The sequence below is a fragment of the Triturus cristatus genome, chromosome 9 (assembly GCF_964204655.1).
Source record: "Triturus cristatus chromosome 9, aTriCri1.1, whole genome shotgun sequence".
Lineage (NCBI taxonomy): Eukaryota > Metazoa > Chordata > Amphibia > Caudata > Salamandridae > Triturus > Triturus cristatus.
Genome location: NC_140592.1, coordinates 735,025,909 through 735,048,995, shown reverse-complemented (window position 1 = coordinate 735,048,995; position 23,087 = coordinate 735,025,909). Strand labels below are relative to the sequence as shown.

The 23,087-nt window shown below is 45.9% G+C and overlaps 1 protein-coding gene across 1 annotated transcript in view; it reads right to left on the bottom strand.

Annotated features, from left to right (window-relative positions):
• The window catches only part of NXF1 (nuclear RNA export factor 1), a 391,991-nt gene that overhangs the window by 350,306 nt on the left and 18,598 nt on the right, over positions 1–23,087 (bottom strand). The window contains exon 2 of the mRNA XM_085625971.1: positions 15,956–16,154. Within this exon, the coding sequence (XP_085482097.1) occupies positions 15,956–16,154 (199 nt within the window). The remainder of the gene's footprint in view (positions 1–15,955; positions 16,155–23,087) is intronic.

The window sequence follows — 23,087 nt, the reverse complement described above, 5'->3', positions numbered from 1 at the left end:
GAGTAGCCAGGCTAGCTTGAATCCAGTTGCAAAGTGAGCAAGGGCCCCATGTCTGGGCATACCCTGCAAACTTAAGGCGAACAAAGTAAACACAAGGAGATGACGCCACAGTGCCTCAGATAATCGCTACGCCAGAAGTTTCAAACACAGCTCTCTCAACGCCTTCAGCCGAAGACGTTGACAGGAACCCAACTATCCGGAGTTCTCCAAGGCACCACAAACAGATGGTATGAGGATCTGTGATAGAAATCTGTCTGTCACAAGATCCACAGGGCTTGAACTCTGAAGACATCGCAAAAAGCATACTGTTCCCTCGACAAAATGCCATGATGGGAAGAAAAAACAGCCTGTAATGCGTCCAAGGCGAACTTAGCCTGTTATCTGAAGGGTTCTCAAGCTGCTATAATTCGTCCACCATTTAGATTATTTTCGAATAGAAGTTATTTGATGTTGAATGGCCAAGTTTGCTGTGGGATAAAACTAGGAGTGCCCTATGTGGTGACAGTTTCCAGGGTCGTGAAGGTTGTACAAATGTGCATTTTCCACCTGCCCATACATTTAGAGAAGTGACTATTTGGCCTTCAATTTCATTTCTATCTTAATCATTAATTTTTATAGTCTGAGCAGACTGAAAGACTTATTGTTTCAGAAGGAAGTTTCTTTAACCTCTGCAGGGGAGACGTTTGATCTTCAAGTTCCAAGGTCTTCTTCTGAAATCCTGCACTACTATGCACTAACCTCCCACAGTACTTCAGAGAACTTGTGCATAGGCACTTTATGCATCAAACACTGCAGGAGCAGTACATTTTTTTTAAAGCTATTAGTCGGGATTTTTTAGCACTTTCTAGACTGTCTTCAAAACGATTCCATCCTTCATTCACAGCGAGGTCTCTAGCATTTTTTGAGGCATACCACTTGTCTGGTTTCTGATGGTCCGGATCTTGCCCCTATTTTTAATCCTCAGCAATGGATGTTCCTTCACATGACCAAATGGGAATAGCATTGCCATATGTGCTACTGTGTTGTGAACGCATGATGCAGTATTTTGGCGCACCCTTGCTTCAGGAACGAAACTACAAATAGTCTTTGGCCTGTCCACCTATGTCTACATTACGTACAGGCTGCGTTCCTCTGCCTGCAATGCACTTTTGAGAGGGCTTTGGATACATGTCTTGGTATGCAAATTTTCCAATCTACGGATAGGGAACTGCGAATGGGTCTGTTAAAAATCCACCTGCAAAGTTGTCTTGTGCGATTGTCTTTGTTGCGGACTGCAAACTATTCGCTGGAAGCCTTTGCTTGGGATTTTTGGATCCTGGCTCAGCTTCTGGGAAGGAACTACTAGGTGTAATACCTTTAGCGGCTGCAGATTGAATTGGAAACAACCATGTTTATTCCGTAGAGCTTATGAATAGGGTGCCCACGAAAACATCTGCGGTAGCTGGAAACAACATTGTTTTGTCTGCTACTCTGAACATTTAAACACACGTGCAGTTTCGAAAAGGAAACATTTTTTAATTCAGATTTTTTATGTTTTACAAGCAAAGTTGCTTTTTACATACAGATTTTAATTATGCAACTTTTAAACCGATTTACATGGAGATTGGCTTTCCTTCTGCTTTTAATTGTTCAATCGAGTAATAATGTAGAGACCTTTTAGGTTTCATGGGTGTGGGAAGCTGTCTTTTTATGTAGTGTACCAAAACGAGCGACACTATATAGAAAGTCCAGACAGCCCTTATTGGCTTACAGGACTTACGTTAATAATCTCAAATGTTCTTTTGAGGTAGTGTGAGAGAAAGTGGCTCTGTATATACTGTTCCCTAATAGGTACAGGGTGTACAGAGTCCACAGTCACCCAGAGGCTGACAGAGGTTAAAGTTAGATATAACCTTACTCTCTAAAGTGGTAGCTTGGTCGAGCAGTAAGGCAGTATCAGAGGACAGTGTAAAGCATTTGTTGTACACACTCAGTCAGCAAATGGTCTCACACACTCAAGAACTGAACTCTAGGCCAATAGTTTATATATAAAAAATATATGCTTGTTTTATTTTAGAACCAACCATTGGAATTAAAATATACTTTCTCAGAATGAGATGCTGAATATACATAATTTGCAATATGCAATTGGCTTTTGTAAACAGTTACAAGTGGTTGCAATAGGCAACACTATTTCAAACACAACATCGCATTGAGTTCAATGGAATTTTCATATTATTTGACGCGGATTACTTTTAGGATTACTTTTGGAATTAAAAGACTGGACCCTAGATTCAGTCCTGGGTCAGTACTTGGAATCAAGTGATACAAGCCGAATTAATTGCAGTGATGATTTTTAAGTAATATTTAGCTGTTTCAAAAGTTGACACTTAGAAAATATTTCCTAGAAAACATCCAATGATTCTCTATGGTAAGAAATTCAAATTGCAGGTATAGTACTTTCTCGTTACTTTTGTAATCCAGTACTGGGTGCCTAGACTCAGTACTGGGATCTTTATCCAAAACAGGTAAGTAATTATGTTTGCAGATATTATACGATTTTTGAAGAATATTTAAAGTTCGCAGAAAAACAGTCAATGATTTCCTATGGAAGAAAATTGGGTTACTGGTAAGTACAGTTGTGAGTATTTTTCCGAGCCAGTGCTGGGTACCAAGATCCGGCACTGTGAGCCCACCTGAGAACAGGTGAGTATTTGCGTTTTTGTTGCTTGGCTGATTTTTAGTGAATATTTTGAGTTTTGAAAAGTCCACACTTGGAAGAAATTTCAGGAAAAAGCCAGTCAATGTTACCCAATGAAGAAAATAGAGTTAGCGGTTTTCAGGCAAGTACTCGACTGGCAGAGTTGAGGTGCTGGGCATAGACTCAGGGGTCCCCCAAGGTCAGATAGGTACAGTTGGTTCACCCTCAGCGGCTCTAGGGCGGCCGGGTGCAGAGAGTTAGGCCCAATGTTATCCTATGAGGGATAGGGGGGCCTGGGTTGGTGGCTGCTGACTAGCAGGCCACGCGGCTGTGAGAGCTGGGCTCCTGGTCACTTACTCAGGGCAAGTGGGGATGTAGAACAGTGTAGAGGTTGCACTGCCAGGGCCACTCCGGCTGCTGGGTGCAGGGTGCTTTTGAGCCGTCGGGCGCTCAATGGATCTCAATGGGAAACCTCCGGTTTAGAAAAAGACTGCAAGCTCGGGGACGAGGATTCTTCAGGTGCCACCACCACTTCGAGAGGTAAGTTGGGTAGTTGGAGAGTAGCTAGGTACCCCGGGACTGGACACAGGGGGCCATGGGGCGCCGGGGTGCGTTTTGGTGTCGGGAAATCTTACCCTCTGTTGATCGCGGTTGGGGTGGCACCTTGTTCTGAGACTGCAGGCTTCTTCAGGAGCGTCGAGGGAGGTCCTTGGGTGCCGGGCTCGGGGTCACAGTCGCCGTGGGGTCGTCCTCGTGGGTTTGGTTTACTCCGGCACCGGCCAGGCTTGGCTGGTGCAGAGTGGGCTGGGTTCGCGGTTCCGGGCTGCTGCCAGGGATGAAAGGTAGATTTCGAGTAGAGCCTCTACTCATGGGAGTCCCAGGGGCTTAGAGTTCAAAGGTAGCCAGGTCCTCCAGGGTTTCTGAGGTTGCTGGCCACAAGAGATACCGGGTTTGGAGCAGGAGCAGGTTCGAGGTCGACAGGCCGGTAGGGCTGGGGCCAAAGCAGTTGGTGTCTCCCTCTTCTCAGCAGCTGCAGGGCAGGTCTTCTGTCTTCTTGCTCTTCTTGTAATTTCGGAATCTGGGGAAGGAAGGTTCAGGGTGCCCCTAAATACTAGATTTAGGGGCGTTACAGGTAGGTGAAGGCCAGGGACCAATGGGTCCCTGTCCTGGGGTGGGTACACCCCCTATCCTGCCTCTCTCCTGTGGAAGGGGGGCAGTAGCCGCGTCTTGATAGGGTAGGGCTTCCCATCTTCAAGATGGCGAGAGCCCGGAGATGTGCTTCACCTCGCCTCCCCCACCTGAGGGGTGGGGTGGGCAGGCTGGCACATCCCCGGTCCTTATTTGGGGTTTCCGGCCAAGCTTCCCGCCAGAGTGGGGGGTTGCAGTGGCCTGGGGAAGCTCACAGAGGCGGCATGCCTTTGAAGCTTCCCCCTGCTCATCTTAGGGGAGGAGATTTATCACCTTGCCCAGGATGTGCATTGTTGCAGGCCCAGGAGAGCCGGGGCTCTCCCACCCAGGGGTCCAGCAACATGTCTGCTGTGTGGCAGCCTAGGCAGCCTCAGAGCAGACGTGGATTGTAGGTTAGGTTTCAGGGGGCCTCTCTAAGATGCCCTCCGTGGTGCTTGGTACATTAAATCCCACACTGGCATCAGTGTGGCTTTAATGTGCTGAGCAGTTTGATACCAAACTTCTCAGGCTTCAGTGCTGCTATTATGGTGCTGTGGAGTTCGTGTTTGACAAGCTCCCAGCACCATGTACTCTTAAATGGCAGTACTGCACTTACAGGGCCCAGGAATGGACCACTTTACTGTAGGGGCACAGGTCTCCTGCCTCTGTGCCCACACCACTGGCAGAGGGCACCCAGCTAGAGGGGTGGCTGATATATGCCAGGGCAGTGTAGTTTGTGTGCATGGCACACAGGGATGTGTGCCATGTCGACTCTGTTTGGTCTTGTACCCAGACACTCATCCTGCCAGGGCAGTGTGTGGGTGTTAGGGTACAGGGCCTCTAAGGGTGGCACAATGAGTGCTGCAGCCCTTAGAGGCCTTCCCTGGTCACAAGGCCCAGGGGCTGACATGTGGCCAGGGTTTGCCAATTTGGTTTTTGGCAGACGCGGCGACTGGAGCAGCTGGGGGCCGGAGCCGGCGTGTTCACGATGCGCAGCCTAGAGGCAGACAACGGAGCAGGGCGTGGAGTTTGGCAGGCCCTGGGCGCGGTGCGGCATCGCTGCTGCCGGGTGAACCAATCAAGGGCCCCTGCAAGTCACCGTAAACCTCGTCCGCTGGGTGGACCCCGAGTGCGGTGGTCTCTTCTGGTGGGCCTGAGCTGGTGGAGCGGGGGGGGGGTTGCGAAGGGTCAGTCCCGCGCCCACCCCTCCATTCCAGGGGGGCTGGCACCGGTGGTCGAGCAGGCCGCGAGAGGCCCCAAGGACAGAGCCACCGGCTGGGCCACGCGGCTTGGGTGTCGTGGTGCATCAGGGGGCAAGTAGCGTGTCTATGTAGTTGGCTGGGGCGCCACTAGCAGGTTGAGGCCTTCATTGGTGGGATTGCGGGCCCCGGTTCGGGGGTGCCTTCCTTCCTTTGAGGTCAGACCGTGAGCCAGATCGGCCTGCTGTGTGCTTGCCTACGCTGAAGGGGTTCTTGCGTCAGTACCTAGTCCAGATTGGCCTGGGTCCACGAGGAACCTGTTGAGGATCATCATGGATAAGGGTGGCGGTGGAGCCACGAAACATGGGTGCTCCGGGAAGAGTATGCTGAAGGGCGGGCCTGGCGGAACAACCTGCGCTTCGTCGGCTTCCCGGAGAGTTGTGAGAGTGGTAATTTGGAGCGTTTCCTCACACAATGGCTGGAAGGCTGGCTCCCCCCGGTCGTCATGTCCCACTGCTTTGTCGTGGAGCGGGCCCATGGAGCACTCACCCAGAAACCGCCGGTGGGGGCTCGTCCACGACCAGCGTTTGCGCAATTCTTGAATTATCTTGACCGCGATGCCGTCCTGAAGCAGGCTCGAGCCAAAGAACCCTTACTCTATGATAACCATCGTATCCTGGTGTTCCCGGATTACACGCGACTTGTGCTGCAGCAACGCCAATCGTTTATGGAAGCGAAAGCCAGACTGAGAGACCTCAAGCTCCAGTATGCCTTATTTTTCCCGGCTCGCCTGCGTGTGGTGTTTCAATCCCGCACCCACTTCTTTGACACCCCAGAGGAGGTGTTCAAGTGGACGGATGAAACCGTGCGGGTGCGGGCGCACACGCCGCCTGGACTGCATTCTGATTCATCACTGAGTGAGGTGCCGTCGAAAAATTCCAGAGGGGGCACAGAAGATCTCGGTCCCAGAGGCGCTATTTGTCCTGTGGAGTCTCCTCCCAGGGAGACCAGTCTTCCCAGCATCGGACACTGGATCCTTAATCTCTGTCGGAAAGATAGAGCCGAAATGCTCCTCTAATTGGACGGTGTGCAGGTTTGATTTCAGCTGTATGGAGGGAGCCCTTACGAGGGCTGAATCCCCACATTTCTAGTGCTTGTGGGGGGGGGGGGGCCTGGACGACATGGGCTGCAAGTGGGGGATCCATTGGTGGGGGCGGCCCGTGGGGGTTTGTTATGGGGGGGGTTTGGTTGGGGGTATGAGTTGCGTCGTCGCACTGGGTTCATCAAGACACACACGCACACCGTCGGGTCCCTTATCCGCACTACGTCAATGTATGTTGCCCGATGGCTAGTGGGACTATAGTTGGTCAGGTGTCCCCGGGCACCCTCCGCATTGTCAGTTGGAATGTGCGCAGGATCTTGGACAAAATTAAACGAGGGGCTGTCCTGCGCCAGGCTAAGAGGGCCAGAGCGGACATCCTCTTCTTACAGGAAACCCATCTGATGGGCTCCAAGGTCCTGTGCCTGCAGCGCTTTGGCTTCCAGCAGGTCTTTCACACTGGATTCACGCAGGGTTCCAGGGGGGTGGCGATTTTAATACACCGCAGGGTCCCATTCATACATGAGCAACAATGGCTGGACCCGCAGGGGCGGTACCTATTTCTCCGGGGCACGATTTGTAAGGACCCTATAGTGTTGGGCTGTGTTTATGCTCCTCCCCCACTACAGTGGTCCTTGGTGGAGCGGTTACTTACCTTGTGGGCAGGCGTGCCACACGTGGCCTCTGTGGTGGGTGGAGATTGGAATGATGTGCTGGACGTGGGTAGAGACAGGAGCAGGGCTGGTGGGGGCGAGGGTGGCAATCAGCCCACGAAACTGCACTCTCTGATTACGAGCCTTGATTGGGTAGACACCTGGCGGCAAGAGGGAGTTTACGTACCTTTCAGCGGTTCACAAGTCATTCTCTAGGATCGACTATGTATTTGTTCCCCGGGTGCTGGTTACAAATGTGGTCTCAGCTGCGATTCTCCCCCGGGGGTTGTCTGATCACTCTCCGGTGCCCGTAGAGCTGCAGATGGGCAGGGGACGGCAGCCCTTTAGTTGGCGCCCCTCCGTATGGAACTTGCAGAATGACGAATACGAGAGGCACATGAGGGAGGCGGTCGCAAACTACCTTACCACCAATGTGGGGTCGATCTCCAGTGCCGTGACAGTTTGGGAGGTGCTGAAGCCCACTTTACGTGTGGCGGGAGTGGTCTCGTCCAGCTTTCCTATTAGACGAGGCACCATACAGGGGTGCCCCCTGTCGCCATATTTATTCGCCCTAGCTATGGAACCATTTGCGGCCTGGGTGCGTATCGACGCGCAGCTTAGGGGTTTTGAGTGGGCTCCGGGTCTATCAGACAATCGCATTATATGCGGATGATGTTCTCTTTTTTTCTAACTGTATTGGATAGATCGGGGCCACGAATCCTTGAGATCATGGAAATTTTCGGGGAAACGACCGGGCTATACATGAACCCCAGTAAGTCCACGCTGTGGGCCTTAGGAGCTCGGGTGAGAGTGGGCACCTGGGCGTCAGCGCTGCGGGTGGCGGTGGGAGGTCTCAAATACCTGGGTGTATTCCTGTCGGATGTGGCCAGCCATATCTTGGGAGCAGAACTTGGCACCGGTCTGGGAGCGTGTTCGTGTGGATATAAAGATCTGGTCGCGTATGCCCTTAACAATATATGGCAGATCAGCGATCTTTAAGATGGTTGCGCTCCCTCTCTTGTTGTACCAACTACAAAACCACCCGTATCCAATCTTGCCAAGATGGTTCCGGGTGGTGAATTCCGTGCTGGGGCAATTCCTCGGGGGGGGGTAGTATGGAGACAGGAGGGATCCGGCTTATGCGCTGGAGCGACACCTTATAGGGCCTCACAACCTTCACACGATTCTCTATACAGCGACGCTGCACGGTACGCTACCACAGGTGACAATGGTAGTTTTTCAAATTTGGCGGCAGTCACTAAGACAGATGGGGTGGTGGGATACCCTAACTGGAGAGACTCCCCTATGGCACAATGGGTGCCTGCCTGAGCTAGCGGCCTTGCAGGGCTTTCAGGGATGGGATGCCATCGGCATTTTAACCCTGGGGGATGTCGTGCGGGAAGGGACACTTAAGTCCTTCCGGGATCTACAGGTTGAATTTTGCATGCCCCGGTCCCAGTTTTATCGGTACCTTCAGTTCCGCCATGCGCTTTCCCCCAGTCTGGAGGACCAGGACTCTCTCCCCGATTTTAGTCCGTTGGAGGTGAAGGTCTTTATGGGGGATTTGGAGACCAAGAAGATCTCACGGATATATCAGTCCCTAGTCACCCAATGCGCTCCTACGCTTGGAAAGCTACTGGAAGTATGGGAAATAGTATGTGGGTACGTTAGAGGAGGGAGGCCCTAGCCGCCCCCCCGGGGAGCAGCCATAGCGATGCGGCTCCGCCTCATTCAATTTAAATACCTCCACCGGGTCTACTTTACTCGGGTGCGACTGTGGCAGGCGGGAATGATTGCCTCCCCGGAGTGCCTCCGGTGTGGTGGGGAGGAGGGCACATTATTGCACACCGTTTGGCTATGCCCATCACTTGATCGATTCTGGACGGGGATATTCTCCCGTCTATCGGAGGTACTGGGATGGATACTTCCACGCACACGCCTCAGTTCACCCTGTTGCATGTGATGGAAGGGATTGGGGGCAATGTGTATAAACGGTATCTTATGCAGCTGGGCCTCACATTGGCGAAACGAGAAATAGCTAGGATGCGGAAGGATGAACAGGCCCCCCTCAGTGGCCACCTGGAAAAATGGCCTTGACTTCTGTATGGGGCTGGAACAGCCAATCTTTGTGGCCCGAGGATGTCCACGTAAGCACTACAAAATATGGAAGAGGTGGGCGGAATATAGGGGATTTTGGCTGGAACCTCCGATTGCGACGGACGATCCTCCAGTGGAATGAGGGCAGGGGCGGGTCGGTCGGATTGGATACGGGGGGGGGGGGGGGGGGTAGAGGGGTAGTCTGTGTGTGTGTGCCAAGGCTGTTTTTTTTCTTTTGCCATTCCTATTTTTCTTTCCTTGTTTCTTCTGGCCTGATATTATCTGCCTATGGACAGGTCTCAGTGGACTTTGCACAACTTGGGGGGGGGGGGTGCAGGGGGGTAAGTTGGGGAGGGTGGGCTTCACATCCTAACAGATATGGTATGTCAAGTATTTTGGTTGCCTTGTTTGATGAAAAAGAAAGTCAGTTGCTGTTGTGCAAATGTATAAATTGATTCTGCAGGGGCCTCTGGGGTACAGAGCCCTGCGACCTCTGTGCAAACTGACAATAAAATAGGTTTTCTTAAAAAAAACATGCCTTGGTTGCTGCAAGGGATCCGGTACCCCGGGTATTGGGCGGCGGCTCCTGGGGGTGCTGGTGTCTCCAAACTTGGTGGGGAGACTGATCTGACCTCTGGGAGCACGTGACCCCTCCTGGGCGGTTGCTACTTCGATGGGCGGGGTGGCCAGCTGTTCGGTGAACTTGGGGTTGCTGTCAATGCCTGCAGTTTGCAGGTAATTGGTGTCTTGTTTGGGAAGTGCTGGCAGCCGCCCGAAGCATGGCAAGTCACGGTGCCGTCATTGTTGGGACAGGAGCAAGCAAGGTTTGGCACAAAATGTCCACAGTTCTTTTCATTCAACTCTTCATGGTCCTTCTTCTTTAGTCAAGCAAATATGAGTTCCTGGTGTCAGCGGACCACCTAAATACTGAATTTTGGGACGTTAAGGGGAATGAAGGGTAGTAGCCAAGGGGCTACTTACCATTGGAGTAACTACACTCCCTATATGACCACTTCCTGTGGGGAGAGGACATAACCCTGTCCCAGAGTTCCTAATGCCACCAAAATCAAGACGGTGGAATCCTTCCTTCGTAGAGCAGATCAGGCAGCTTACCTTAGAGGTCTAACTACCCTGGTGGTGCAAAACGCCTACTTGCATATCTTATTTCCCACCCTGGCCTGGTGCCAGGTGGGCATCAGGCCAGGAGATGACATCTCCCAGATCTGGGGGAAGCAGGGATCGCATAACAAAAGGCAGCAGAGACTTTGAAGCCGCTGGCCTTGGTATGCAGAGTCATTAGCCATCCTGCTGGAGGTGTAAACACCTCCTGCCAGAGCAGGCATTGTTTCTGACCTCCAAGAGCAGGGGCTCTCATCTCCAGGGGGTCAGAAACTAGTCTGTGGTGGCAGGCTGGAAGATACCAGTCGGTCAGCACACTAAGAGGATCGTAGGTTTTCAGGGGGCACCACTAATGTGCCCTCTAGGTGCATATATTAATGAATCCTCTACTGGCATCAGTATGGATTTGTTAAGACAAGGTGTTTGAGACCAAGCATCATAGGCTTCAGTGAAGCCATCATGTAGCTGGGGAATTCATAATTACCACTGCCCAGTACATGTACTTAAGATGGCTTCCCTGTCCACTTGTACTATCTAGCAATTGAACTGGACAGCACAGAGGCATATCTGCTCATGCAGATATGTCCGCACATGTAATATAATGCACCCTGCCTTAGGGGTATAAGGCCTACTGTAGGGGTGACTAACATATTGCATACAGCATCTGTAGGCATGGCACACAGGGTGTGTGCCATGTTGTGTTTTCACATTTGCCTGCATCTGCAGTCTGCATGAGTTTAGTGGTGGGTCCCTTATGGTGAGTGGCACAATACATGATGCAGCCCTTAGAAACCCTCTTTAGTACCAAAGTATTGGGTACCAGAGATACCATTTACTAGGCAGTTACAGAGGTGCTAAAGGTCTTGCCAACTGGGGAATAATTGAGCAGTTACCTTGTTTTATGGAAAAAACACAGGCGACCTGTTTAGCAGGAACCTAGTGCACTTCAGTCTAAATTGAATCAAATATCAGGCAAAATGTGAGGGTGACCATATCAACAAGCACTGGCATAGCCAATAGGTCTCGCTTTTGGGACCTTATAGGTATTTAGTTATGCAGCACAATATCCTTGGAGCAAGAACATCAACTGTTGCATGGCTAAACACTTATAAGGTCACAAAGGCGAGACCTATTGACTATGTCAATGCTAATGCAAAGCTGCACTCCAACACCTCGTCAGGAGTGTAAATACAACTACAATGTGTGTGATGCTGGAGACCAAGTGGTGCTGTGTTCTCCAGCTTTATTGCGAGCACACATCATATTAGAAGTAATAACTGGGTCGAGTTAATTTTATTGGTGCACTTGCTTTTAGTTCTACAACACACTCATTTTTTGATAGGATAAAATATGGTGATCAGAGTTTATTATAGAATTAAAATGTGCTGTATGTTTATAATTTTTTATTGCCTTTTGTAATGAGTGTGGTTTATTATACATATCAAATTATCTCACAATAAATAGGAATTATAAAGTACTGTTCTAAAGTGCTTCTTTTTGTTGAAACCGTGCATTTCATCTAGTTGAAGGCAGTGTTCCTGATAGCACTCATTCTAAGTGACATGATGGTCTAATAAGCCTTCTTGTTGCTTATATTTGCTAGTTGCGCGTTTTGGGCTACTTTTAACTCGAAAGGGCGATCCTTACGGTCCCCTTTTAAAGCTTGTAAGTTATTCAGGTCTTTCGACACAAAAGCGTCACAAAAGCGCAAGAATAGGACTCGTGGAATGGATAAAGCAGGGGCCATTTTGCAATGGAGCGTTCCTTCTAAAGATTAACGGATCCTCCACTGGACAGTGTGTGTGAAATACACACTCTCTCACACCCACACAAATACACACCTAACAACATAGCTGCGTCGGAAGCCTTATTCTATGGAATGCACGCTTTTTCTGATGTGTCTCAGGGGCCATTTGGCTGCCTGAGTGTCATTCACTAAAAGGTAAATGTGTAAACACTAGGCGCTCATGTGTTTTAATGTATGCAAAATAATGGTTGATTAGGTTTTATAATGTTTATACTCCTTTGTAAGAGTTTCTAGGGGAGTGGAGAAGGGTTGGGTTTTTTGGGCTTCTTTTGGAAGGCCAGGTTGGTTTTGGGCTGCCTTTCAAGGGAGATTGGGCTTAATGTAAATTTCAGACCTGGCAACCATGGATGAAGGCTCAGCAAAGGTAATCGGATTTTTTTATGGTCTGTTGTCTGGAGGTGAGAGATAAAATCCTTGTGTGGTAACCTTCCGCTTGATTCGGGATGGTTGCTATCTGAGTTGGAAAGACAGAGTGAATGGCAATAGGAGAGGAGATACGGGGAGTCAGAGATTTGATTGTCAACCAGATATCTGCAGGGGCATATTATGGGTGGACCGGTGAGGGCTGAGGGCAAAGGTCAAAGAGCAAGCGAAGCAGGAGAAAATGGTAAAAGCAGAGAGGAAGCGAGTCCAGGAGAAACATGCAAGGAAAGGACAACGACAGAGCTACATGGTGCCGTAAAAGCAACCCCGCGCTGGCGTGAAAGCAAAAGTCATCGCGATGAAAGTGATTGCAATAACGCGCTCTGTGCAAAGCACGCGAATGATGTGCACGCAGCAGTTATTGGAGAGGCGGAGCGTGACGCGCTTGTGCGCGTGACCCCAAGCTGGTGGCCGCTTTGGTAGCACTTCGAGAAGACGCCTACTGAATGTCTCGCCAGAGCAGCGCATGCGCTGGCTCAGGCGAGACCTAAAATGGGGCACTTTCTTACAGAGAAAGTAGGAATCATATGACAGACTGGCATCCGACTTTGCTAGAACCTTCGCTGAACCTGTTGGTCATGCAAAGTGTATGAAAGCTGCAGTTAGACAAACAGTGGAAGGAGCAAAGAGATTAGTGGCTATAACACTGGTAGACTGCACTGAGGTCTAGTGTTACAGCTGTGCTGACATCTTTGCAGTGTAGGGAGTGGTTGATCTCAATGGAGCCAACACCTCCCTATAGCCTTCGTAGTCACGGTCACAGTTTTTTGCTGGCATGAGTGACGAGTTAGTGCAGAGATAAGTATACACGTGAATGGAGTTTGGCAATGCTGATAAACACAGTTACCCTGAAGAAAGGACAAAAGTCATCCTGAAACACACACAGATTTGTGGCATATGTATCACTCTAAAGGTGCCATACTAAAGACGTAAAGGCTCCCAGTTTTCAGTTTTTACTCATTTTTTCAGATAAATACAGTCAGAAAACATCATGTTTCCCATCTGTATTTATTTTTAAATGCAGAAAAATACTGAAAATTGTGCTTCTTGTGGACGACTCTCCAAGCTGTCCTCCATGAACTCCAGGCCAACAACTGAGCACATGGACAGCATGGGGAGGTACAAAATGGGATGAGCTATCCTTAAATACAGGCATAGCTTAACATATATTTGTATAGAATGCTGATATTTACCTGTGGGTACAGCATTGTTATTTTTGGCTTCCTAATTTGCTAAAAAGTGACAAACATCAAAGTATGAGCGCAAGTTTATCAGGTAAATAAATGAGGAAATATGCAATTTTACAATTCCATTTACTCTCAAAACACATAATAAATATGGATATAGACAAAAACCAGGGGTAAAAAATAAATATGACAAATACCATAAAACCGGGAGCCCTAAAAAAAATATTTACGTTCGAGAATATAAAGAACCAATACATATTTTCTAAAAATCAGCTTGGAAACTGATTATTAGTGTGTGCCCTTATGATGTAGAAGATCTACCAATAAACTGTCAACTCAGCTGAATTAGGAGCTAGACATAAACCACTGGAGATACCATCATTAAGACAGAAAGGCAGCTTTCTCTCGCCTCTTAAATTTCTGCCCTCAAAACAACTGGCTTTTATTAGGAGAATCTTGCAAAACAAGTAGACCTCACCGCAGCCGTTAATGCTCTGTTTGGGTCTTGCTAACAAACTGAAAGGCTATTTACTTTGATTTCATTAACAGAGTCCTTTCCAGGTCACAACCTTTTCGCATCTTAACAGCTAGGCTTCTGTCAGAGGATTGCAGATTTGAACATGTAGCTACATTCCTCAAAATCTTAAAGTGGTTTTCAATCTACTGCAGGGCTATTTCATGTCCTTGTGCATTGTATACTGTACTATGAGTGGTCAATTCCCAAGGAACAAATGTGCAGAAACTTTCTTTCCTGAAATCTTAGAATAACATTTTCTCTATTCCTCGGAAAGAAAGAAGTCAAGGTTGACAGTACTATAGCCCCCAATAAATGGAATGCCCAGCACCCCAACTTATGCTACAATCCTTAGTTGACACTTCAGTTTACTAGACTGTATAAGCAGATAACACCAAGAAACACTATGGGGTACATACAGTGCTATACAAATGCCTTAAAATGAAAATACATTAATAATATCAATCGGGCTATGGTATCTGGATCCATAGGTTGCCAAGAATAATAATCCACTGTTCCACTATACCGAACAAAATATTCCACATGGGAAGAGATCTCTTTCAAAGCCTATGAGAGTTAAACAGCAATTTCACAACTGTAGGTGCTTGGGGGACCAACATTCTTGTTGCTTGGCAGGATTTTATATGTCAGCTACCGCATTTAATTCCAATAGGATATCCTCAAATTTTACAACGGATTTGATTAATACAAGCTGATAAGACCACAAGTCAAAAATCACCCTAAGGGTCAAATGTTACACCACAACAGCCATCTGAAAAGTCAATCGAGAAGTGGTTGGAGTCAGAATCAAAATGCCAAACAGTTTTAATCTTTTGTATCAATTCAATGTCATGGAACTATCCTGTGATGACAATGAACTGGAAAGTGGAAGCAGACAGTCACAATGAGGCCCATTTTGAAGACCCCACAAATCTGCAACGTGGCTTCTATTTTGAAGAATTCCCTTCAAAGTAATGGTGATCTACGGCTGAATAAATCATCTTTCGATGCATTCCAGAGAAAGTGGATGATGGGGAGAGGGTTGTAAGGCGGGACCACTTGAAGGAGGAATTTTAGCCTGAAGACTCAGAATAGTGGATGCCCAGGCTGGAACAACACTGAATCTTTCCTGCTAAAGTAAAATTAATGTCCTCTGGGGATGTAATGTATATAGCCTTTTCAGTTCTGCGTTTACGGCTGAAACAAAAATGCTCATTTGATGTTGCAGTTTGGGTATGCCATTTGAAAAGCAGTTAAATTAATGAGACACCCTCAAGTGATGCTGATAAGTCACTTTGGGTGGAGCTTGGCTTGTGACAATTATTTGGTCTGTGCACTCTAATCTTCCGTACTCATAATGGGAAACTTAACATAAATTAAAAAATAAATAAATTTAAAAAAAAGAGACCAGATCAAGGCACTGACGACTTAACTTTTTGAGAAATCTTCAATACTGATGCTAAAGAGCATAGGATAAGACATTTCAAATGTTCACAAATACTCCTATGGGAGAAAACAAGCCAAGCAGCAGCTTACTAGGTCTTCAGTATACTTAGCATCATGTGGAGTAAGATAAAGCCATGCTCTAATCCTTCCACCCCCCCCCCCCCAAAACATCAAACAAGATTGATACTCAACACTGGATGCAATACTGAAGAAAAGCTTTCAGCTGTAAACAATGTTGAAGAAACCTTGAGAGAATCTGGCCCTGAAGGCGGCGTGTTCAATAATAGTGTTAAACCTTGAACCTACCAATCCCATTTCAGAGGGTTAACATGTTTGATTTCCCTATGCCGAACATATTGTCACCCCTTAATCTCTGAGCACTTCAAGAGAGCAACTCCGTTCTCAAATGCAAATACTATATTAACATCATGTCTTAAGAGGAAGTAGTCTCAACTTTCCAACACCGATTTCCCCACAGTCCATCAGTAAACCTACAAGTTTAAATGAATGAATCAAACAATCTTTACTTACTATCTACTTGTGAATCAAACAAACTCTACTTACTATCGACTTCTGTTATTGTCAGTGGTGGTATCATTCATGGCGACATCACCATCTCGGTCCTCTAGGAGGGGACGAGGAGGCCCACCACCCCCTCGGTTTCGAGCTCGGTTGCCTTGGTCCATGAACAGCGCTGCCCTGAAGGGCCCACGCCCTTTTCTCTTCCTCGTGGGAAAGCCTCCAGTGACACGATCGTCGTGTTCTGTGCAGAAAAGGGAACACAAACAAAACAGTCAGAGCTTGAAAGACTAGAGAGGTGTACATCAATTAAATAATTTCTCTCAACCAGTATATCTGAACTGCTTGCATTACTTGATTTATGCAGGTATTAATGTTCCAAATTTATTTTAGTGGTGCAGGATGCCTATCAGCACCCTAGACAGACAACTACCATCTCAATAATTTGAATAAATATCACCACAATCACCCAGAGGGCTCACGGAGTGCCCGCTCGATGCCACCCTTTTCTACTGGTTACAAGTAAACAATTACTAAACCGCTTGTTTGACATTGTTCTGAGGAATCATACCTGACTGCTGATAGCTCGGGTCCCGCTCTGGTCCCGCCGAAGGTCTCTCCCCGCTGCCGCGTCCATTTCCAGCAGCGCGGCCGCAGTGAGGGAGGGAGGGAGATCTAAACTACACTACCCACAAACCTTTGCGGCAGGAAGCCGTCATCGGGGGATCCCTTTTCGCGCCAGGAGGCGTTTAAAGTTGAGAGGTCTTCCCCCGCGTCGCGGGACGCGCGCGGGACACGCCGGGCTAAGCCCGGGCAAAGGGCGGGCCCTCTGTGGCCCTCAGTGGACGGAAGAGGACGGGACGGGCCATAGAGTAAGGACCGGCAATTGACAGTTTGGCACACAATATATATTGTGCACCTTGGTTAGTGTGGTGGAATTTTGCTGATGTATTCCCCATAGGATTTCTTATTTTGTTTTTAACTGTTATATTCAATACATAAGTTTTACATAATTGATTTTGATCCTGATATATGCGTACTAGACATTTTGGGTATTGTATTTCGTATTAGCCAGGATAATCCTGTCTTACATATAGCCTGTACAGCATGAGTATGAGGGAGACCAGAAGTAAAATCGTGACGGGGGGGAACAAGCTGACGGGAACATTAGATGATTTCATTGTACGTACTAATACCCTAATAGATCAAGGGATAGTACTAATGGAGAGAAGGGTATCCCAAGATCTAGCCCTTGCCAGGAGATCATCGATGGGTAACATAGCTATGGCACGTAGCCCTGAAAATACTCTGCCTGTTTCTTCTGTACTACAAGTACACCCGCAATTACATGACAGTGTTGATACTGATTCTGCTTCTCAGAACTCTACCATTATGGGTCTTGAACCATCTAATCCCCCGGGAGAATCTATACCAGCGGCTCACTCGGATACTGCGATTGAGATCGCAAACCCAACTCATACGGGAAAAAAGCAGGGAGCAATCCCAAAAAAGTGTACTAAAAATAAAAACTCAACCTGCAAAAAAGCCAAGAGGAAAGTAAAAGTGTCTGAGAAGGGTGGTAGGAAAGATCCTATGATAAGAGAAATTGGGAATAGTCTTGAAAATGAAGCAGTTAACCAAAAGAAAGTCTCCCTGCCCATGATGGATGTTACTATATCAGATGAATCATTAGTTGATATCCTTCATGAGAGCATGATAGTTAATGGTATAGATGGTCATGCAGATAGGGAGGATTCCATGATATATACCTTGACAACATTAATAAAATCTTTACTCGCCCCTATACAAGATAGGCTATTTGGTATAGAAAGGCTACTTCAAACATTGCAGAAGGATATAAAGACTTATCCTCCTACCCTGGAAAAAAAGGCCAATAATGAGACCATATTGGTGGATAAATTGCCGATTTTAAAAGATACCCGGCTGGAAGGGAAGAAAGGCACTCCTATGAATCCCTCATCTCAACCTATATTAAATACAAATGGCACCGCAGTGTGCATAAATACTCCCACACTAATCCCTGTTCCTGAAGTAACCACACCTATTACAATTCCGCCTCCTGTACTCACTCCTAATTCAGTTAAAATACAACAGGAGAAAATTGGAAAGCGGAGAATTTTAAATTTGCCCCCAGATGCAAGTCCCTACGTGATAGTATTAACTGGGGTCCCTGAATTGGCTCCCCATATCATGGAACCCTTTGAAGCACTTAGAAATAAGGTGATTCACTGGTTAAACTTTAATTACCCTATATCTTCAAGTCTGGCCAGTAGAATCTTAATGGTCCAGAGGGTTCCATGGGTAGGTTATAATAGAAAGAAACTAAAGGGTGATTGTGTGGTTATAACTTTTGAAGACCCGCAAACAGTAGACTATATCTGCCAGGGGTCCCCCAGGAATCAGGATTTGTCGATCACAGCAAGATCCTTATCTTATTTTTATACTCCAACTGAACAATTAGAGGATAGATGGAGTTGGATTAGGAATGAAAACTGTGCTAGGGAAGGGAGGACATATTACGGAGATCCAACCTACAAAAGGCAAGGATGGAGGGAAGAAGACCACTGGACATTAGTACAGCGAAGAGCTGGGAGAAATCAAAAGGGAGGCTTGCAACACTGGGGAAATTGGCAAATGACACAGTTTGCTCCTTCCTCCCTCCCATGCTATAATAGATTCAGTCCACTGGATATGGTTGACTGACGCCTAGGGATTGAAGAATTTCCCGACTTGTCGTCATCTGTAAATACTACTTCAAACCTATTAGCATTCAGTATTTCCAAGGAAAATTTTGAGCTGATTAATGGTAATGAGCCTGATAAGATTATACCACTAAACCAAGAATCGAATAGTCTGATTAAACCTATGGTGCACGGGGACGTAAAAGGTAAAAAGGGATTACCCTATCATAGTAATCAAAACTTAACTAATGATAGAAAAGAACTTATGGGCGAACCCATAGTTGAAATAGCTAAGACGGATAGAGGTTATGCACCCATAGACGACGCAATAATATTTAGCCAAAACAAAAATTGTTCTGTGATGTTCTGGAATGTGGCAGGTTTAAAGAATAGAATTTCTAACCCATCATGGAAAACGGCCACGGATAGCATGGATATTATGGCCGTGCAAGAAACTTGGACCATAGACCCAATACATCTAACTGGCTATAAAACTTACTGTACTCCTGCAGTAGGAGGGACATATGGGAGACCTAAAGGTGGTATAATCACCTACCTTTCAAACACCTTAACATATGAGAGGGTCCGTTTTTATCAAAACTGTAGTTTCTATCATAAAGTAGTTATAGATACTAAATCGGGGATCAGCTTGGTCATTATTAATTTTTATAATAATATCCCATGCACTGCTGTTCAGAAGATTATGAAAAGCCTAAATGAGGATCTACAAGGGGAGATAGTCAGTAAGACAAGAGAAGTAATGGTTTTATGGGGGGGGGATTTTAATTGTCATCTTTGCAAAAAGGGTCAAAAAGGTTTCTGTGGTTTGATGTTAGAGCAAGACATTAACCTTACGCATTTTGACCATACTCTAACAGGTGATTCGCTGAACGAAATACTGTTCAACTGCGATTTGGGATATGCTAATGAACTGGCCACGCGCCCAACACCTTTTGTCCCAACCTTTATTGGGAGGGGTGCATCGACCACCATTGATTTTATTATCTGTTCAAATACCTCTGGTTTTAGGGACTCTAACTATAAGATTCTTGAATTACCACTGAGCGATCATTACCCACAAGTCCTTGAAATCGATATCCCATTCTCAGCATGCCAACAAAATAGCTTGCAGAGACAGGTAGCCCCGGATGTGCTGATGGGGAGACAAAATGGGTATTCCCTCAAGTGGAGCAAGGTGGTCCCGAATGAATTCTTAGCTAAACTAGTTGATATATGCACAGATAGTTTTAGAGTCTGTTTAGATGAAAACTCAAAGAGTGATAATATAATTGAACATTTTTATATCATAGCAGCCACCATTAAAGAAAACTTGAGGGTGGCTTCTAGAAAAAGACTCAAAAATGGTAGAAGATGGTTCGATAATGCATGTACTAAAGCCCTGACTGAGCTTAAACACGCTATACACCGGGAACCACGGAACCCCACCCAAATAAGAGATTTAAGGAACCGTTATAATCTTGCACTCAAAGAAAGAAAGAAAAACATAAAGAATTTGGCCTGGGAAGAACTATGCGATGCCTCACAGGCTAAAGATTTATCGTCATTTTGGAGGGTGGTTAATGCCCCCCTCCTTTTTGATAATACTAAGGCTCGCATAGAAATTGCTATAAATGAGGATGACTGGGTTACACATTTTTCCACCTTATATATGTGCCTAGAACAGTCTCCACAAAAGGTTTCCCAGTCTTTATGCGAGAACGAGATAAATATACAAAATGTATCGGTTATACCATCGGAGGATTCTAGTGAGAAAGGGGGGGTCCGTGAAAAAATAGTGGTTACGCTGCCTGAAGTTTTATTGAGCTTAAAAGCCACAAAGGGTGGAAAAGCACCAGGACCGGATGGGATCCCAGCCGACCTGTATAAAGCTAACATCGACCTCTGGGGCCCCATTCTGGTTCAGCTTTTTAACGCAGCATTGGCCAAGGGCCTAAGCCCGTCCTGGTTTACATCCATTATTGTTCCCATCTATAAAAAGGGAGACAGACAAAATTGCGCATGTTACAGACCAATATCCCTACTTGATTCAACTATAAAAATCCTGGGTAGAGTTATTTTAGTTAAACTGCAAAACTGGGCGGAGGACAACGGGGTAATAAGTGACCTTCAGTTTGGTTTTCAAAGGGGTTTAGGAACTATAGAGCAATGCCTAAACCTATTTTTAATTCAGCAGAAGTATATAACGATAAAAAAAAGAGCGCTTATACTTTGTATTTGTCGATCTAACTTCTGCTTTTGATTGCGTGTCTCATAGCAAATTATGGAAATTGATGCAAAGGTTGGGCGTGGACGATTCGATTCTTTGTTTTTTGAAGGAGTTGTATTCAGGGGCTACAGCAACTGTTCGTTATGGAAAAGGGGGGGAATGCAGTAGACCTTTTGGGATAGGGCGTGGAGTACGCCAGGGATGTGTCCTGGCCCCCTTCCTATTCCTGATTTACATAAATGGGCTGGAAGATCGTCTACTGCAGGAGGGCAGGGATGTCCCGGTTGTTGGTAATAGGCGTATCCCTGCGCTCCTTTATGCGGACGACGCTGTTTTAATGGCGCGAACACCGAATGCCCTCCAAAATCTATTAACATCCTTCAATAAGTTCATGTACACTCTGGATTTAAAAATCAACTGTAGTAAAACTTTCACCATGAACTGTGGAACACGATCTAAAAACAAGATGAAAACTATTTTAATAAATAATGTTAGTTTAGAAAACACGCCTGCCTTCTCTTATTTAGGCATCCTATTTCATGAGACTGGTTCATGGACAAACGCGATCAAGGCAAGAACTCTTTTGTTCTCAAAGACAATAATGGCCTTAAAGAGTTTTATACAGAAACTGGGAAAAAAGCCTTTTAGGGAAATTTTAACTGTTTATAACGCAACATGTATATCGGTGGCTGTCTATGGAGCAGGACTTTGGGGGTATGCAAATATTGATGCTATCCAAATAATTGAAAATAAATTTATGCGGTACATGCTGTCTGTGCCCGATAGCACTTCAACCGTTAATTGCCATGAGGAATTGGGGCAGCCGTACATTTCAGACATTATAAGAATTCAGCCCATATTACTATGGCATAGGGTCTGGACTGCTAATGAGTGTGTTATAAATCGTGCCACACTTCGGGATGTGTTATCACTTGAAAATGTAAATACATTTAAATGGTTAAATTATGTGAAGACCTCCTTAATAGAAATGTGCTTTCAACAATATTTTGAGGATCCACTATCCATGGTACACATCACAAGAAAGTCATTGAAAAAAGCCTGTATGGAACATCTTAGGGAAAAAAGACTGTGTGTGGAAAAAAACAAAAAGACAGTGTGTTCCCACCAGTTGATATTAAGTGGCGCTAGTCTACAACCATACTTATGCCTTTCCATGCCATCCTATGACAGATTCTGCCTTACACGTTTTAGGTTTAATATTGTTTTTAGATTACTAACATTCCCAGTAATGAACTCTTGGTCTAATGAATTGTGTTTATGCCCATGTGACGAATTATCCACGCAATCTGATATTCATGTACTGTTCTTTTGTAGATTCTATACCCTGCCCCGTAGGAAATTTATAGTCCCACTTCTTAAAGAGTTGAAGGTAAACAGATGTCGCCCAGCATTTTTAGTATTGCAAAGAATGGACACTGTATTTATTGTTATTTCCTTGATAGAATTTTTTAAAAATGTTTTTAAACTACGTAAATCAATGGACAGATAATTTTTAAAAATTTGATATAGAAATCCTGACATTTTCACTTGTAATAATAACTATGTATTGAATTATTTCTTCTTCTTAATTGTATATGTATTATTGATGCTTTTATGGTTACTGTTTTTTAACCGAATAAAGTACTTTTTGAACTTTGAACTTTACTAAACCATAAATTAACAAATGTAACTAATCCACTCAGCATTTCAGGGAAAGTCCCTGTGTCAGTTGAAAGTGTGCATATGCAGTTCATTCTCCGCCATCCTCAGTTGACATAAGAGTGCTTCTAGTCACCCAAGAATACAAAGAAGCAAATATTTTGGTGCATCACCCACCTATATTTGTCCAAATTGCATTCCAAACCCCTTCACTCAATAACAGGGTTTGGCACTTACTCCTTGCAGCTGGGTCCTCCAACAGAATGACGACACCCTTTATTTTACATACCTTTGTCATCATTCCTGACTGACAAAGCAGATGTTTACAACAAAAGAGCACACAATAAAAAAAGAAAGAAAAAAAAAAGACGGAAGAGAATTGATCATGATACAGTGGTACAGCACAAAACATTAAACTATACCCATATGTATACAACCCAAACATCAATTTTTCTCCAGTTATCAGGAATTTCAATCATTTTAAAACGTTAATTCAGACCATCTTAAATAAATATTCTAAAAAATAGGTAGAATCTAGGCCATGCTCGGCCATGAACACAACATGGCTTCCACCTTCTGAGTTCCATTC